Source organism: Carassius auratus, chromosome 6 (genome assembly GCF_003368295.1).
Source record: "Carassius auratus strain Wakin chromosome 6, ASM336829v1, whole genome shotgun sequence".
NCBI lineage: Eukaryota > Metazoa > Chordata > Actinopteri > Cypriniformes > Cyprinidae > Carassius > Carassius auratus.
The window spans coordinates 1,540,693-1,559,911 of NC_039248.1; the positions used below are offsets into that span (position 1 = coordinate 1,540,693).

Below are 19,219 nucleotides of genomic sequence, written 5' to 3' on the forward strand. Positions count from 1 at the left end.
CTGCTAGGGCAGAGCATATACACAAACTCATAGAAAATAACCAAAACAATCCAAGGTTTTTATTTAGCACAGTGGCTAAGTTAACAAATAACCAGACGCCACCTGGATGGATAAAATCATCCAAACTTCACAGAACTCTGTTTAGACATATTCTTAGACTGAATCGGGCAGGTAAATGAAAAAAAAATATTAACCCCACTATTGTTTTAATGTACAATACTTCACCAGATGGCTCAGAAAGCCCTCGCTCATCCATTACACAATATTTCTGTTCTGTTGCTGTCGGACCTTTGTCCTGATTAGCTGCACTTCACACCGCTGCAGGATTCAGACGAGAAGACAAAAGAGGAAGCGGTGGAGCCTAAGGAGGTATTTATAGACGGATATGTCATTAAGGTCATGAAGGGACAGCTTTTATATTAGGTTCTTGACAAGGAGGAGGACAGGCAGATATTCCACTCGGTCATGCCCTGTGGTGGTGTGCACAACAGTTCACCAGAACACTAAACATAATGAGTTCTGGAGCAAATCCACGGTATATAAATATAGAAATCATTCAGAAACACTATATTAAGGTACCATAACAAGTGTCCTGAACATACAAACCATCTCTTATTAGTTTGAGGAGTATCAATGTGAGTTCCAGCATTAACCCCATTGACCTGTACACGTCAGTTTTCTCTAATATGAGCTGCCAAGATTGATCCGCTTACTGACGCTTAAAGGCTGTTTACTGATAAGGTCTGATCATTCATTTATTGATTCTCATTGCCATCGTGTCACTCAGGAGTCCCTTTGCTCATCCTGCATTTATGGATATGGATTTACAGTAATATAAACAAAGATGTTGTTACTAACGTGGATGAAACCCATTTCTGAGCTCTTACTGCTGAGATACAGAGTACTGTTAGAATCAATCCCTGGCATGATTCTCATGACTAATTTGAGAAAAGTGTCGTTCTAGATTCGCAGCGGGTGAGATGGAGACCTCCAGCTGACAGCAGAACCAGCCTGTGCTCAAACTAATCAGAAGCTTTTCATACGAGCAGCTGAACGCTGATCTGAAGGATGCAGACAGCACTTTACCTTCAATGAGCTGCTGAGTTACTGCACTGCAGGCCTGTCCTTCATTTAGAGCATAAAACATGCGCAAGAGACTCTAAAGCAGGAGTATTTTGAGAACGTGTGGAGTTTGTTCTTGGTGTGTTGTGAACATTGATTTCTTGAGGAGGAATCAGTTCTGTCCGTCTCTGTGGGCTTTACTGATGGGACAAACTTTGGTACATTGATATACTGAACAATTTCTGGTCTATAGTTATGATAAAGTACTGAAAAAAAAAAGAGAAAATAAAGATTATAATAAAAAAGGCAATGATTCGGAAAAGTAAACAAAACAAAGAAACAGTATCTACTGGATCAGTATTTTAGTATTGATTATATAGTATTATAGTATTAATGAAAATGTGTTTATACATGAAAATTATGCACTTTTGTCATTTATTTTTTAATTCATATTTTATTTTAGATTTATTTCTATTGCAGCTCTAGTAATTTTTTGAATTCTAGGGTTTTAGAGATATTATGTGCTTTTGTCATTTTATTAGTTTTCATTATACTTCTTTTTAGATTTGTTTTTATTCCGCTGTTAGTCATTTTAGTACTTCTTTATTAAAACATTTTCATTTAGCTGCCTAGTCAATTTTCATTAAAGATTTACCTCTAATATTAATATTTTACTTTATTTCTGATTTATTTCAATCAAACAAAAACTGTTTTAGTTTTAATTAACAACATCAAAACTGAACTGTATCTAAAAATTTAAAATCTGGTCATTCATCATTTAGGCTGAATGTCAACAGTGTGAGCAGATCTGATCAATACCATTCTTTCTGTTAGCTGCACTTTATAAATGATGTGTCTCAGCTGTTCTGTTTGAGTAAATTCACTTGCAGCGCCGATGTTATCACAAAGATACAGATCACTACTAATGAGGAAATAAACTGATTTATTTAATCAGAGTTCAGTAAGTTTTAAAGAAATAGCAATACAGTGATTGCATTTACTGTATGCATGCTTCTGAAACCATTGATATGTTTGGTATTTTTTTGCAGTATTTCTGCACCATGACAAATTTGCTCATTTGCTACCATCTTTGGTTGGTTCTACTAACATTTTAAATGACTCACATGAGAGTCAAACCATCTGACCTGACATGCACCTAGATTTATGAGAGGAATATATTCCATGAACAAGTCTCAGAGGAGCATTGACAGCAATGCCTCTCCCTCTCTCTCTCCCTCTCTCCCTCTCTCTCTCTCTCTCTCTCTCTCTCAGAGCATCATGGCTGTGGTTGCCTGGATACGGGATGCTGTGTGTCCTCGTGCTGCTGATGCTGCGGTGGCTCATTTCCTCAGAGTCGCTCGTGCAGGTGGACACACGTGAAGTTGTCAACGGTGAGTTTCCATGTTGCTTTGTAATCTTACTCTGATCTGAAACCAATTTAACTATTTATGTACCTAAACATGATCTTGTGTAAGTGATTGAGAGATGCTGTTGTTTGATGCACGTGTCTCAACACACATCAGAGAGCTTCTGTGTGAGATCTTACAGAGAGTTTACATGAGCACTGAAGAGTGTTGTGTTTATAGGAACGTCCTTAATGTGAAAAAACTATTAAAACTCATGTTTATAGTACCGCACTTTTAAATCATTCCAGAGGATGTAGATGCAGAAATATAATATTCATTATTTGTTCATTCTTGTGCACAAATATTTACGTTACTAAACAGATTAACGTCTGATTCGAGTTACAACATTTGCCAGGTTTATGTGATGTAACTAATAATGACTAGAGTTGCAGAAGAGCTTAATGAGTGTTAACTTAAATTAGAAATAATGCGTGTGGTCATGTGTGTGGTGTGTTTGAAGATCTATTTTCACTGTAAGTTCATTATTTTAGATGATTTTCTGAGGTACATTTATGCATTTAGCAGACACTTTTATCCAAAGCTATTTACAATGCATCCAGGCTATACATTTTTTTAGCAGTATGTGTGCTCCCTGGGAATTGAACCCACAACCTTTTGCAACCTTTAGCTCTACCACTGAACCACAGGAACACTTTTACCGCTTCTGTGGTAATCAACCGCATGAAGGATTCCTTTAAAAACCACTTACACAGAATTAGGTTTTCTGTTTACATGTGTGAAAAAATAGGCGAACACATCTGCATGTGAATGTAGATTCAGATTATTATGCATTGCACAGTAGATGCACTTAATTCTTTCTCAAACGTGCTGAATTCTCTCATGAAGATGAGATGTTTTGTGCTTAGATGAACTAATAATAATTACGGCGTGATGAATGGTTGTGCCGCGCAGCTGTTTGTGATGGTTTCTGGTGAAAGGCTTTTTCAATGGCAGCAGACTGACTGAGCTTTTGTTCCCAGAGGTGCAATTAATCCACATTAACCTGCACAGCTGTTCACACTGCAGCCGCTCGATCCACTTTGAGCGATCAAGCTTTAACCTCTCGCTCCTGTTGATCCTCCTTTCAGCTCAACAGCAGACAGTGTGCTGATGCTTTCACACTTAATATTTCTGCCACTCTTCTTTATTACAAACATATACACATTCATTCTTCATTTTAAAGTTAAAGGGATAGTTCTTCGCCAAATTAAAGCCCTGGCATCATCTGCTCACCCTAACATTTCTCTCAGCTGTTAAACACAAAAGAGGATATTTTGAAGAATGTTGGTAATCAAACAGATGCTGGAAGCCACTGAATTAACTGAATTACATAGTATTGGAACAAATGCAATGAAAACAATGGGGACCCTTACATAACATAAGATATAATGTGATATATTTCCATAAATAGGAGAAAAGTGCTTACGTTTTTTTTTTTTTTACAAACACTCTAAAAATGCTGGGTTGTTTCAACCTACTTTTGGTTAAATTGGTTTTGGTTACATTTTTAAATTAACATTTGGGATAACCCATATTTGAGCCAAAAGTGGGTTGAAACAACACAGCACTTTTTTGACGGAAGCAATATATGCATCTTATCACATACACATCTATATATTATACAGTGTATTACTGAATATAAACTAACCAGCGTTCTTCAAAATATTTTGTGTGTTCAACACAGAACTCAAACAGGTTTGAAACAACATGAAGATGAACAAATGCTGATAAAATGTTCATTTTGTGCATCTTTAACACGACAGGTACATTACTGTTCTGTGACCTATGACGTATATTTGAGTCGATCAGGATGTTAAATGAGAATAAGTGATTTGAGGAGTTGATTTTCTCCTTCAAGAGCTGATAGTAAAACTCTCTTTAAATGAAGCCGGTTGATCAATAAGAGCGATTGATGGCGTCAGCGGAAGGAAAGCCCGAGGGAATGATTCTAACGGCATTTCATTTCTTCAGAATGACGTCATGACTGATGAATGATCATCGAAGATTACAACAGTGAACATAACACTCACTGAAATAACGTCAGCTGTTGTTTAACGCTTTAAAACAATGTTGAAACAACCTTTAATGCTAAATCTTGTAAGAAATATTTATGAAATAATGAAAGACTGAAATAATCAAGTCTGAAACTGAATTCACACACATACTGTAGAGAATCATGTGATGAGTGTCTGTGTTTCAGATGTTTGTGTAGCTGAAGTGTCACATGATCTTCAGAAATCATTCTAATATGTTAAGTTCCTGCTCAAGAAACATTTATTATTATTAATAATGTTGAACACAGTTATTTTTGTGTAAACCGCGATACATTAAATTTTTCAGGATTTACAGATGAATAGAAATTCAAAAGAACAGCTTTTATTTGAAATATCAATATTTAATAACATTATAAATGTCTTTATTGTCACTTTTTATAAATCTAATGCATCCTTGATGAAAAAAAAAAGTTTTAATTTCTTTCAAAAAACTCTTCAATAGTATAAGAAGAGACCATCTTATAGAAAGACTGGTGCAAACTAAATAATGGTTGTTTTTGGTGAACGTTTCCTAACATTATAATGACCCTTGACTGCTGTGAACCAGCACAGAATCAGAAAGTGTGCTTGTGCATACAACGAATTAGTTTTAGTGACATAAGCTTCCAGTGCACAGAGACAACAACACACAGACAAAAAAAAATAAAAAATGTGCTAGTAAATAAGTGTATAAACTATTGTGCTATAAATGATAATGGAATCACTACACAGAATGCAGTGTTGATGCGTCTAGCTGCATTAAGTTAATGTTACAAAGGGCTCTTGGTTCAATATCACTTTTGTGCACACAATTAATGTTGAACAATAATAATAATAATAATAATAACAAATGAAAATGTCATTGAATCGATGTTATGAAGAGATGTTGGTTAATAACACTTTTGCACATGCAATTAATGTTGAAACGATGATGAGCATTCAAGCAAATAATAAGAATAAATCCACTGAATAAATGTTACACTGTGACTGATTCTGCATCACTGCTGTAGAGTTAGCATTGAAATGAACAAACAGAAATCAATGTTAGTAAATCAATATTACTCTCTGATGTTGATCCTATATCAGTGCTGTTCTGTTGAATCAATATTGAGATTAACAAAAAATATAATTGGTAATATCGCTCAACCAATGCTAATGTGATGTTGCTTTTAAATCACTTTTGTTAAAACATTTAAAATACAATTGAAATGTCAGCATAAAATCCTGCTGTCAGCAGATGTGTGAAGCATGAAGTTAATGCTGAAACAACGGTTAGGGAAAACCTCTTCAGACACAAAAGGACAACTTTTTCAGCAGTTGAATCTGTTTATTTCATTAAACACAATCAATATATATATATATATATATATATATATATATATATATATATATATATATATATAATTAACTAAAGGAAAGAAGGTGAAGTGCTCTGAAAGCATCGAGTAATAGATGCAATACATGTGCTGTGTAAAGTTTGATATTCTCACTCACATTCATGTCACTTGCATTACAAGAAATCTGTTTAATAATTTTTTTAATTTTAATCAGAATATTCCTAATAAATATTACAAAAGCAAAATGCATGCACTTTTAAAGAATTTAGAAAACTGAATGCTTTATTCAGACACTAACTGTTTAAATGAATGTGTCCTGTTAGGTTGAGTAACAATAAATCATGATGGTGTGGATCCAAACTCAACCCGTGCTATCTGGGAAACACCTGCTGTCAGGATATTCACACTAATGTCCTGCTGTAAAACATCTCGTCTCTTTAGTCTTGAGCTGTTCCACTGACAATCATTGTGCTCAGATAATGAAGAGGTCTAATCGCACTCTCAACATGTGTGTGTGTGTGTGTGTGTGTGTGTGAGAGAGAGAGAGAGAGAGAGAGAGAGAGAGAGAGAGAGAGAGTGTGCTCATCTGCTTTTGTCTTTTATGGTCTTTCAGACTCTGACCAGGTCATTTCCATGGTGACAAGATGCCCTTCCCTTCACTTGTACTGAACTGTGTGTGTGTGTGTGTGTGTGTGTGTGTGTGTTTGTGTGTGTGCAGTAATCACCTTTAATGCACGTCATCAAACGAGCTCTTTAGCGTCTCTGCGTCTCTTTTAGTTGTAAATGTCAGTAGAGAAAATAATGCACAGAACTCTGGAGTAAATTACTGGAAGAGCGTTTAGATCATAATGGATGGAAGAGGTGAAGCTTTAGCTGCAGAAAGAGAAAAACTGACGCAGTCTGACGCATAAAAGATCCACAGAAACACACAGGAGTGATGAATAACACCACCGGTCCTCACGCAATCCCTGATTTACCTTCCCGAGATGTTTCTAAACATCCATCTGTTTGTTGAACACTAAAATCAGCAAGAAATCAAAGTGGACTCAGTTTATTCTCTTAATGCATGTTCCTGATCTTGATCGTGGTTTACTCATCCACTCTTAATGACTGCAGATCCTCATTATTAATCTTGTCCAGACACCATACAGTTCACACAGTAACTCTTCACCCGATGTGTTAATTGTGCTGAATTTTGCTAATGTTCATTTAGAAACTGAAGTGCATAATTTCAGATCGGTGAGGTCTATGATCAACATCTTCCAGAAACATCTGTAATAATGCAAAAAAAAGTCAAAATTATGACTTTAAAAGTAAAAATAGACATACTAAGTAATATTTGAGTAAAAAAAAAATATAAATGATATGCTGTCATAATTTTGAAATAAAGTCAAAATTTTAATATTAAGTATATATATATATATATATATATATATATATATATATATATATATATGAGATTCAACTTTTAACACTGGCTTATATTTTGCAATAAAAAGTCAAAATTATGACTTTAAAAGTTGAAATCAACATACTAAGTTGAAAACATTACAGTCACAATTATGAGATGTCAAAACTGAGATAAAAAGTCGTATTTGAAATAAAAAAATCATAATTATGAGATTAAAAAGTTTAATAATGACATACTAAGTTCAAAATCAAAACGTCAAAATGATGATTTTTTTTCCTCATAATTTCTACTCTAATTTCATAATTTTGAGGTCATCATTTTGTATGTTTATCTCGTAAATTTGACTAAGTATGTAATAATTATGACATGTAAAATTTTATTTTGTTAGTATATTTAAGACATTTTTAAATAATTTTTACTCATATAAAAATACTATATCTCATAATTATGGCTTATCAAAGCATTTTTAAATTTGTTATTTTTATGTGGTGGAAATGGGTTTCCATATGGTTCTGAGTTTTTATTGGGGCAAAACAATTTTTCAGTGCAGACATTTCTCATATTCAGGTTGGTCAAGTCAATTGACTGTGGTAGAAATGTCTCTAATGTGACACAGTCCACAGATATATTCATTCTAGCCAGTGACCAATAAAACATCCACTGTCTGAGCATTTCTCTGAGCTGGTCAATGAGCTCATGGTTTCTATTATTAACGATCATTCAGACTTTTCTGGCAGAGCTGTTTATTGAGATGTATGAGTGTGTACCCCAAAGCTGCACAGCATCACAATAGAGCAGAATAAGGGGCAGAATAATGATCCAGTGCTTTGATTTCTGCATCATAATTGGTGTCGCTCAGTCAGAGGATGAACTAGAAGCAGTCAATGGCATCTAGACTTCATCTACAGTATATATTAAATCACACACTCTGTGTTTTCTTCCTGTGCTCCTAATAAAGTGTTTTTTAGCTGAAGTCATGCACTCGTCGGGTCGGTCTGCGCCGCTGCCGCTGCTGTAGTGCACTAATTATCCCACATTAGTGTTCAAGCAGAAACAACATCAGCCAACGCTACCTGACAGAACAAACGTAATCACGCACCCTTCTCTGTCGCTGCCGCTCATTTCCCACCCGGTCGGGGTCCAGGATCGCATTCTGCGTGCTTCTGCGCCGCTGTGCTGCATCTATAACACATGTTTGAGTCAGTCGTTATATAGAAACAGCAATAGTTAAGATGAACCCTCAGTAAACATTTAAATCCACTTCAGTTCTAGTGTCTTCATTCAGAAATGAGCGTTCTGTCATCATTTTCTCACATGCACATCATTCCAAACCAGAATGACCAAATATCCACACATATTTACACACATTTACATCACATGTTGGGCATTACTTTAGATTCTGTGCATCATATGATTTCAGGAGTGAAGTGACTGCTAAAATGCTGGAGTAAAGCATGTTAATTTGGAAGGCTGTTCTATACGTTACCTTTCTACGTAAAGTGGAATACATTGCATTATATGCAATTTTTATGTCAAATGTATGTTTTTTGGAAAATATGAGTGGCACATCACATATGATTATTATTTATATAAATCATTTTTTTTATATTTTCATGAATGTACATTAGTTGTGTTGGTTTTTGATACTGTATGACACTGCACTATGTGAGTACTGGCCATATTTTATTAACAGGACACTTCCAATTAATTTAACCCCTGTATTGTTCTGGTGGTTATAAGGGCATTTTAGGGTAAAAAGCATATTTGTGTAGTTGAAGGAGATGGTATAGAAGCTATGAAATAAATTAAGGTAATTGTGACTTTTTGTCCTTTTCACAGTTTACATCAAACAATTTAGACTTTTTCCTGAGAATTGCTAAATATAAAGTCAAAACTGTGATATAAAACCTTGTACCTATACCTTATTATATAATGGAAACCAAACCAAAACTTGAAACCAAAACATTTTGAAATGTAAACTCAGAATTTCAAGAAAATTGTCAGACATAAATTCACTTTTGAGGGTAAAAAGTCAAAATTGTGAAACTTGCATTTAAGAGTTTATAACATGTTATTGCAAATATGAGGTAAAAAGTCTCAATATTACTTTTTCAAATATTTCATATCTATTAGACTGGTATATATCACTTACTGAAGCATGCTATCAAAAAATATACAAAACCCAGTATGCCATCATAAAAACCTTTTTTGGGAATGGTACAAATGCTGTCACTGGGTCAGCATCTTTTCCAACAGTACTAATATGTACCTTTAAACAACTAATATGCAAGATTGATGAATTAGGTACAATACCAATTACCTTTTGAAAATGAAATTACCTTTTTTCGTGTGTATGCACTACTGTGATGATGTTTTGGGTCTGGTTTAACAGACATGGTCACTGTATGCTGTAGTTTTATGGAAAAGTCACACATTTTGCCGGGATCATTTATGGGTGTAATTATTTCTTTAGATCTGTCTGTTTGTAGACCCATTGAGTAACCAGTATTCTGTCTCACTTGTAGATCAGATGGGCAGCAGTTGATCGCTGTAAGGCTCAATCTCTCTTAAACCAATGGAGGTACATCGACATCTTTCACCTCCCTCCACAGAAGAAGCTCCAGCCTGGACTAATGCCTCCTCCTCCGTGATTCCCAACCAAACCTTCCCTCCTCCGTTTCTCCTTCCGACAGAGAACTGGACCAACAGCCGAACTCCAGATTATGCACCAGGAGTCGCCGGGATCCTCATCCCTCTCATCTACATCACCGTCTGCATCGTGGGTCTGATCGGAAACACTCTGGTCATCCACATCGTGCTGCGATATTCCCAGGCGGAATCGGTGACCAATATCTACATCCTGAATCTGGCCATCGCAGACGAGCTCTTCATGCTGGGCCTGCCGTTCCTCGCTGTTCAGAACGGCCTACTCTCATGGCCCTTCGGATCGCTGATGTGTCGCCTGGTCATGACCGTAGACGCCATTAACCAGTTCACCAGCATCTTCTGTCTGACGGTGATGAGCATCGACCGCTATCTGGCCGTGGTGCATCCGCTCCAATCCTCTAGGTGGCGACAGCCGCGTGTGGCCAAAACGGTGAATGCTACTGTATGGGGGGTCTCTTTTGTAGTGGTTTTACCTGTGGTTGTGTTCGCTGGAGTTCTGAAGGACGATGGGAACTGCAGCATCGTGTGGCCCGAGCCGGCAGAGGTTTGGAAAGCGGCATTCATCGTATATACCGCAACTGTTGGGTTCTTCGGTCCTCTAACGGTCATCTGTCTCTGCTACCTGCTGATCGTGGTGAAGGTGCGCAGCTCTGGACGAAGAGTCCGTGGCACGTCGATCCGCCGCCGGAAGTCTGAGCGCAAGATCACACGAATGGTGGTGATCGTCGTGGCCGTGTTCGTCTTCTGCTGGCTGCCGTTCTACGTCTTAAACATCGTGAATCTGCTGGTTCTCCTGCCGGGAGAGTTCAGAGGGCTCTATTACTTCGTTGTGGTTCTTTCGTACGCAAATAGTTGCGCCAATCCCATTCTGTATGGGTTTCTTTCTGATAACTTTAAAAGAGGTTTCCGGAAAGCTTTGTGTAGATCCTCCAGGCGTGTGGAAAACCAGGATCACCTGCAGGGAACGGGAATGGTTGCGTTACCGCTAGAGGAGATACGAAGAGAGCATCTGAAGGTGAGCGAAGCAGAGGAACACGAAGCAGATCGAGAGATGACGAAACTCCAGAACGGGTGTCATGAGGACGACGCTGCGGGAGAAATGGATGGCTCCATCAGCCCGACCTCTGACCCCACAGCTGTCCGTAATGGAGCGCGGCGGACACACAAACACCTGCCGGAGAACAGTGATGACAAACGCTCGGTCCTGGAGATCAGCTGTTTGTAATGTGAAATGTGAATGTTCATTTATGACTATTAAATGCACCATCCATTTAACCCTGCCAGCTGTGACCAATCAGAAAATATGAGCTTTGCTCCTGTTCTTTATTTGTATGTCCATCTGTGATTAAACTGATTGTGTTTGTATGTGCACCAATAATGTGATTACCAGTAATCAGAGTTAGGACTTTACACCACACAAGCAAACATTATTAAGAGTATTCACTAAGAAGTGTGCTTATTTTTACTGCCATTATTGTTCTCTCTTTTGCATAAGATTCTCCAGTCAAGTAGTTCCAGATGCCTCGAAAACGACTCAAAACGCCTGTAGATCCTCTATTACATTAAACAAAAAGTTGATTCATTTCACTAATTCCATTCAAAAAGTGAAACTTGTATATTATATTAATTCATTACACACAAACTGATATGTTTCAAATGTTTATTTCTTTGAATTTTGATGATTATAACTGACAACTGAAGGAAAATCCCAAATTCATTATCTCAGAAAATTAGAATAAATCTTAAGACCAATACAAAGAAAGAATTTTTAGAAATCTTGGCCAACTGAAAAGTATGCGCATGTACAGCACTCAATACTTAGTTGTGGCTCCTTTTGTCTGAATGACTGCAGCAATGCGGCGTGGCATGGAGTGGATCAGTCTGTGGCACTGCTCAGGTGTTATGAGAGACCAGGTTGCTCTGATAGTGACCTTCAGCTCTTCTGCATTCCTGGTTCTGGCATATCACATCCTCCTCTTCACAATACTCCATAGATTTTCTATAAGGTTAATGTCAGGCGAGTTTGCTGGCCAATTAAGAACAGGGATACCATGGCCTTAAACCAGGTACTGGTAGCTTTGGCACTGTGTGCAGGTGCAGAGTCCTGTTGGAAAATGAAATCTGCATCTCCATAAAGTTGGTCAGCAGCAGGAAGCATGAAGTGCGCTAAAACATCCTGGTATACGGCTGTGTTGACCTTTGACCTCAGAAAACACAGTGAACCAACACCAGCAGATGACATGGACCCAAACCATCACTGACTGTGGAAACTTTACACTGGACCTCAAGCAACGTGGATTGTGTGCCTCTCCTCTCTTCCTCCAGACTCTGGGACCCTGATTTACTTTCATCGGAGAACAGAACTGTGGTCCACTCAGCAGCAGTCCAGTCCTTTCTGAAGCGAGACGCTTCTGATGCTGTCTGTTGTTCAAGAGTGTCTTGACACAAGGAAAGCGAAGCTGAAACCCATGTCTTGCAGACGTCTGTGTGTAGTGATTCTTGAAGCACTGGCTCCAGCTGCAGTCCACTCTTTGTGAATCTCCCCCACATTTTTGAATGGGTTTAGTCTCACAATCCTCTCCAGGGTACAGTTATCTCTATTGCTTGTACACTTTTTTTATACCAAATATTTTCACCTCTCTATTAATGTGCTTGGACACAGAGCTTGGTGAATAGCCAGCCTCTTTTGCAATGACCTTTTGTGTCTTGCCCTCCTTGTGCAAGGTGTCAATGGTCGTCTTTTGGACATCTGTCAAGTCAGCAGTCTTCCCCATGATTGTGTAGCCTACAGAACTAGACTGAGAGAACGTTTAAAGTCTTGCAGGTGTTTTGAGTTAATTATCTGATTAGAGTGTGGCACCAGGTGTCTTCAATATTGAACCTTTTCATAATATTCTAATTTTCTGAGATACTGAATTTGGGATTTTCCTTAGTTGTCAATTATAAACATCAACATTAAAGGAAATAAACATTTGAAATATATCAGTCTGTGTGTAATCAATTAATATGATATACAAGTTTCTCTTTTTGAATGGAATTAGTGAAATAAATCAACTTTTTGATGATATTCTAATTATATGACCAGCACCTGTAACCAGTGAATTACCAAATCATGTCATGTATGGAGAACATACAGCATGTAACCCAAAGAGAGCAGCTTAATATCGGAGTGTTTGGTGACTGGTGCAGTTTTGTGTTTATTGTTTTCTTCATATCTCTGACAAAGACCTGAAACCTAAATGAGGCCTACAGTCTCCAGATTACATTCATACATTCCAGGCTGTACAAATGTACTATATGTATTAAAGATATACCGTATATTGACATATCCCAATGCAGTAATGTGTTTATATGAGGTAAGGTTTAATCGCAATATTGCCTCAATCTCATGACAGTTTCATTATGAGGATGCATGTCCTAAAATGTAGGTATTCGTGGAGCAAGAAACTGGGAAATATCACTATGTTTACATGCACTCATTTTCCTTCAATCCGAATGAATCCATTCTGATTTCAGATTCTTAAACCCTAAGAACTGCAATCTGATTCATAAATTCATTTATACGTGCATTACACGCATTCTGAGCAAAACTCTAGTGCATGGACATGCAACAGTCGATGCGATCAGAACTGGAGAAATCAGTCTCCTCCACTGTTCATAACACATAACACATATGCAAGCATGCATCAGTGCACCGTGCAAGATATTTCTGAATCTGATTAAAAGTTTCAAGTTTCCATTCTTGATTTATAATTTTTTTTTCTATTTTGGGAATGTTTCAGGTGTACAGCAGCCCTTTCAGTCAGATCAGATCAAGCTCAGTTGAATCATTTGATGCATTTAATGTGTTTCAGTCTGATAAATGGATTGAAAGCATGTAAATAATGTAGAAGTGAATCTGTTTGTCAAGAACACTTTCCTGATGATCAGGATTGAGATCCTGTGAACAGATCAACATATTTCTCTGTTCTTCAGCTGAAGGGCAAAACCTGCAGCCGGTGACCGAGGACAGTGTGTGTGTGTGTGTGTGTGTGTGTGTGTGTGTTCACTGACATTTGAGGGCTCAAAGGGAGCCCAGTGCTGCTCTTCTCCTCACACGGATGCGCTGGCATGAAAAGCTATTGTTGATAGTTGCTCTTCTGGAGGACTGGCCTGTGCTTGAACACTGTTATTTGTATATTAATGACTATAGACTGTATAACTGACCATTGACATGGTTTGATCGTTTCCTCCATCGCTGTGCTTGTGTCATGTCTCTCATATCTCCAAACTCTTTCTGCTCACAGAATAAATTCACTTACACTCCTAATCAATATTTCATCTCCGTTTATTGATTTGGTAAGTACTCGTGTTTAAAGTGGGATCATATATCTTATCTCTGTGACTCAGTGTTATTTTAAGTGAGGTGAACAAAAGAGTGAATACCGAGGCAAATGAGACAATCACAAATGCATTTTGCTGACTGTAACCTTTTAATACAGATCATATCGAACTGTTAATCTGTAACAAAATCTTTTATATTCACTGCATTGCAAAGCAGATTTTATGGTGGAGAAAAACAGAACTCAAATGATGAAAACACAATCTGCGATGCAGTTCCTGTAAGATGACGCCGCTTCACTCGGGAACAGTGTCTCCGATCCACTTGAGATACGGAGGGTTTCCCTGATCGATGGGTAAACTGATGACCTCGGCCACTTCATACGGATGATTCGACCTGCGGAGCAAACCACACACTCACCTTTACTTCTTCAACACTGCTGTATTATTAGATGAAAGCTGGAGCGTGTCGTTCTGTCACGAGCAGAAACAAACACAGCACGGATACGTCTGCACAGATCATACACTGTGAGTGTTTTATAGCAGTTATTCTTCAAATAAAACCAGAGGAGCTGATACCGGACATATTCAGCAAGAGCAGCAATCTTTGAACTTCTCGTCTTAATCATCTGGAAAAGAAAAAACATGTAAAAAAAAAACTTTAGTTTTTCGATTATATGTATTTACAAGCTCTGAAAAGGCATATTAGTGTAGATGAATACATACATAAATCAATGCAATTTTCCACTATTGTGGTGTTACTATATATTTAACATCTCTAAATGAACAGGATTCATCTCAGCTAAAAATAAATGTTAACAACACTTCTGAAAATACAACTTCCAACTGATCTCCATTACTTTTTAATGCATTTACATTTATATCTGCTCCAAAGCACTGGAGTATGGAAACAACTCTTACTGCAGCTTCTGATCTTCTGATCTTTCTCAGTATTTCCGTCTTGTTTTACAGTGCAGCAAATGTCTAAACTTTTTTAAATTAACAGGAGTAGCAAAATGACAGAAGATTGTTTTGTTAAACTGATCGAGTTTATGATTAAAACACAAATAATCGGTCTCAGAAAAACCTACTTACTAAAAAAGGAAATCAAGTTTAGCATTTACAGTAAATGTATCTTGATTTAAGGATGTTTAGAGATTTGGAAAGCAAGACAAAAAATATTGAGGAAGAGATTACTATTTTTTGCGATACATGCAACATATAAAAGGGCATGACTTTATGAATGTAAGACTTTGATCTGATTTTGTGTTTTTGCTATTAAAAAAAACAACATGAAGGACTCTAGTTACATAATATTTCGAAAAAGGAAACTGCCTCTGTGAATATAGTCACGGATATTGCACTAATGAAGTTTGATTGCACAATCGCAGACTGAAGCATGCTGTCTTTAGGAGGTTTGGGAATCTTTATCAGTTCTCCATGTGTTTGTGTGCAGCGTGATTTGATTTCTGAATAACAAAACATGACAGATCAATAACAGAGCAGAAACTGACCAGCAGAACTTCACTGTCCTCCTCGATCTTCCCCTGCCACTCGTACCTGCAGCACACACACACACACACACACACAGGTTTTTATGGTTTATGGGACTCTCCATAGGTGTAATGTAAACATCACACACACACTAAAACACATTTTCACAGACACACACACACAGACTCTCACAGACACACTCTCACACAGATACACTCTCACGCTCAGACACACTCACACACACACACTCTCCCAGACACAATCTCACACAGACACACTCACTCTCACACAGACACACACACACTCACACACACTCTAACACTCACACAGAAGTGATTTGTGGGATGATGTTCACACATGCCGCCAGCTTCTTCTCCACAATTCCTCTGAGGACAAAAACACAACACACACACACACATTTCACTGGGGATATATTAATTTAAGATCAATTGTAAACATTTTTATAATTTTGTTATTCATTGTTTTGTTTTGATTTTTTGTTTTTTCAATTCGCCTATATAGTTTTTCATTTTTATTTCAGTTTTAGTTATTTTGGTACATTAAAGAAAAATGTTGCATCAGCAACTACCTGAAATTAATTAATTATTAAATGTTTTGTTTAATTTGTGTTAGTGTTTAGTTTCATTGATACGTGTGTGTTCTTCAGGTGTGTGTACCTGGCCAGATCTTTGGCCACCATGTCGTTGGGGCAGGTGACGAAGGCAGCGGAGTGTGTGCCGGACGAATACGAGTCTGACGCCATCGAGAACGCTCTCAATCCCAGCCGCCGCAGCACCGGCAGCATCAAACCAGCCAGCAGAACCCACTGACACACACACACACACACACACACACACACACACACACACACACACACATTACCCAGCATTAACAGGGTTGTTCAGGAAACTCACACATGATGTGATCATAGCAGTCAGTGTTTGGGAAAGTTACTTTTAAAAGTAATACATTTCAATATTGCACTTCTCCACAAAAAGGAACTAATTTTGTTATTTTCTTACTTTTTATGGAAATTAATGCAAATTCCGTTACTTTTGCGTTTCTTTTCCTAATGTTTGTTTTTAATACAATATATACATTTTTGGCCAAATGTATAAGCAATTAAACACCGAAAGTGAAATGAATACACCCCAGGCTGAAGGAAATGTAATTCGGTTCAATGGAACTTATGTCCATAGTTAGCATGAAGAATCAGATGATGAAGAAGAAGCTTCTACACTCTTAAAGTATTGCTTATTAGTATTGCAGGTTTGTATAGTATTCTGAGTTTGAGTTTATTTATTTTAATGAATACTCTATCTGTTTTTGTGCATGAAAGACTTTAATAGTAACTTTAAAAAATAAATAAATAAAAATAAATTAATTAATTAATCTGATTACGTAACGTGTAATGCCAACACTGAACACAGCCGAGCAAACATCCCACAGACTCACCAGACAGCACAGCTTCAGCAGAGCCGAGCTCATCACCTGCGCAGAGAAAACACAGCATTACTGCTTTACACAGGACTCTGGGTCAATAATGACACGTGTTCATGTCTGTGTGTGTCTGAACACTGAGCTCGAACACAACTGGTGTGCGTTTAACGCTATTTATTAGTGATTAGGTCCGCATCTCTGCTTCTTACTGAAGAAAATAAACACATTACACTCACCTAGCCACTGGCTCTGCCGTAAAGCGTCCGCGACTGTCATGTGACACCAGCGCCAGAGCCGCTTTAAAGGAGAGATCGCAATGTCACATAAAAAAGCAAAAAAAGCGTGAAGCTGCAATAAATCAACTAATGAATTATTGAGACAAGAAAATATAGCATATGGATTTAAAAAAAGATTGAAAAATAAATTAATAAAGATTTTTAATATACAACCTTTGCTTTAGTTCATTTATATTCCCTCAATATTTCGTTTTTCTTTTATTTTTTTATATTTCCTTTGATGCTACTATGATTATATTATGAGTTCATTTTATAAATACTCTTTATTTATATTTCTATGTGAATGTTCTTTTCATACATTTCAATTTAAAAAGGCACACGTGATCCAAACGGTCTACGCTTCCGCTAAAGGCAGAGCCGCGGATGTTGGTCTCTCCTCATAACAGAAACATCTCTCGCAGCGGAATTCTTGTCAGACGCAAATTTTTCATATGCTGCTTTGTATTTCAATTTATCACGACAATATTTTAATATAAAAATAATAAATAAAAAAATGTGGGTGATATAAAAAAGTAACGTTTTAAATCATAAAGGAAGCACATGTCGTAAAAGGTGCTTTTAGCGGAAGTTGCATACGTTCTGATTTCCGACAGTGAGGAGCAGCGTGTGAGAGAGCAGAGTTCCCGCCGAAAGGTAAACAAATAAAATAAAATAAATCTCTACAAATTACAATTTTAATTCTATCTGGTTTGCCAATCTCATAAAACTTACAAGAAGAATATTTGACTCCAACCAAATCAAATTTAGCGCGCACACATGGAGCAAACCAGTGCTAACAGTTGTTTGTATTACAGTTTTCTCGTTTCTGTTTTTTTTTTTTATTGCAGAAATATAATATAATACAGAGCATAGAACATATGGGGGGAAGCTCAACATAGCTATTAAATAAACCTCCACTCTTCAGTAAAAGTCATTTAAAAGTGTCCGTGTGTGTAGGTCAGTGATAGTGTTGTGATCACGTGATCAGCGGTCAATGATGACCAGTCCACTGCGCAAACTGACGTGTGTTAGAGACGCGCGTGAGCGTGAAGAGAGCAGTGCTGACGTCAGTCTGAGTCCGTCTGATCCTCACGTGCACGCGCTCCTTGTTCACAGTGAGAGGGCAGTGAAGCTCAAAGGAAGTGGGTTACAGAAAGTTAGAAAATGTAGTTAGCATGCAACAACAACAAAAACCCATGTGCATTTAAATAGTTTCTGGAGGGCACAAAAAAGTTTCTTGTGTGCATGTTAAAAATCTGATTTTTTTTATTTAAGGGTTTTGTATGTTGTCACTTTGAGAAAATCAATCAACAAATACTGTACTACATACCAAAAGTAAAGGTGAAAATAATGCTTTAAGAACCGTTTTAAATATGGTCTGAGTGTTGAAATGGAAATGTGTGGTATATTGATGTGTTTGTGTGATTTCAGATGAACAGATGGTGATGGAGCGTCTCTGGGATCAGCAGCTGTAATCAATGCTCTTACTCTTCTACAGTGTTGGGAATTTACACAATAAATGTAACTGTAATCAGTCAAATAAAGCTTCTGACATGTTTCAAAGATTCTGGTGATTTTTGACTGTTCTGCTTTAAAAGATCTTCAGCAGTTCAAGTCTCCTTTACTCTTCATGATTTTACCTTGATTTTTTGTGTTTTGTAAAACCCTATATATACTTGTGCTTTTAAAGAGATGAAAAGCGTCTCTTCTGAAACTGATCATCTGTCATCGTTTACACCTGTGTGGTGTCTGCAGAATGAAAAGAATCACTTAA

General features: G+C 37.3%; 2 protein-coding genes and 1 long non-coding RNA gene across 3 annotated transcripts; 2 read left to right on the top strand and 1 right to left on the bottom strand.

Moving 5' to 3' along the window:
• Positions 1 to 2,384: 2,384 nt before the first annotated feature.
• Positions 2,385 to 11,529, top strand: LOC113088070 (somatostatin receptor type 5-like). Its single transcript, XM_026255687.1, has 2 exons — positions 2,385 to 2,453; positions 9,775 to 11,529. The coding sequence occupies exon 2, from the start codon at positions 9,825 to 9,827 to the stop codon at positions 11,139 to 11,141; it is 1,317 nt and encodes a 438-aa protein (XP_026111472.1). The 5' UTR covers positions 2,385 to 2,453; positions 9,775 to 9,824; the 3' UTR covers positions 11,142 to 11,529.
• Positions 11,530 to 14,367: 2,838 nt separating this feature from the next.
• Positions 14,368 to 17,419, bottom strand: LOC113089830 (protein CutA homolog). The gene is made up of 7 exons (XM_026256120.1): positions 17,407 to 17,419; positions 17,186 to 17,221; positions 16,408 to 16,556; positions 16,057 to 16,116; positions 15,751 to 15,796; positions 14,816 to 14,865; positions 14,368 to 14,633 (listed from the first exon to the last, which is right to left on the bottom strand). The coding sequence occupies exons 2-7, from the start codon at positions 17,216 to 17,218 to the stop codon at positions 14,534 to 14,536; spliced, it is 438 nt and encodes a 145-aa protein (XP_026111905.1). The 5' UTR covers positions 17,219 to 17,221; positions 17,407 to 17,419; the 3' UTR covers positions 14,368 to 14,533.
• Positions 17,420 to 17,802: 383 nt separating this feature from the next.
• Positions 17,803 to 19,008, top strand: LOC113089846 (uncharacterized). The gene is made up of 2 exons (XR_003286725.1): positions 17,803 to 18,099; positions 18,877 to 19,008. It is a non-coding gene; the product is annotated as an uncharacterized LOC113089846 (long non-coding RNA).
• Positions 19,009 to 19,219: the final 211 nt, after the last annotated feature.

Coding starts and splice junctions, on each gene's coding strand:
- LOC113088070 (XM_026255687.1), top strand. CDS start 9,825: ATGGAGGTACATCGACATCTTTCACCTCCCTCCACAGAAGAAGCTCCA.
- LOC113089830 (XM_026256120.1), bottom strand. CDS start 17,218: ATGAGCTCGGCTCTGCTGAAGCTGTGCTGTCTG. Junction 16,557..17,185: donor TGCTGAAGCTGTGCTGTCTG/GTGAGTCTGTGG, acceptor TGTGTGTGTCAG/TGGGTTCTGCTGGCTGGTTT. Junction 14,866..15,750: donor AGGACAGTGAAGTTCTGCTG/GTCAGTTTCTGC, acceptor TTTCTTTTCCAG/ATGATTAAGACGAGAAGTTC.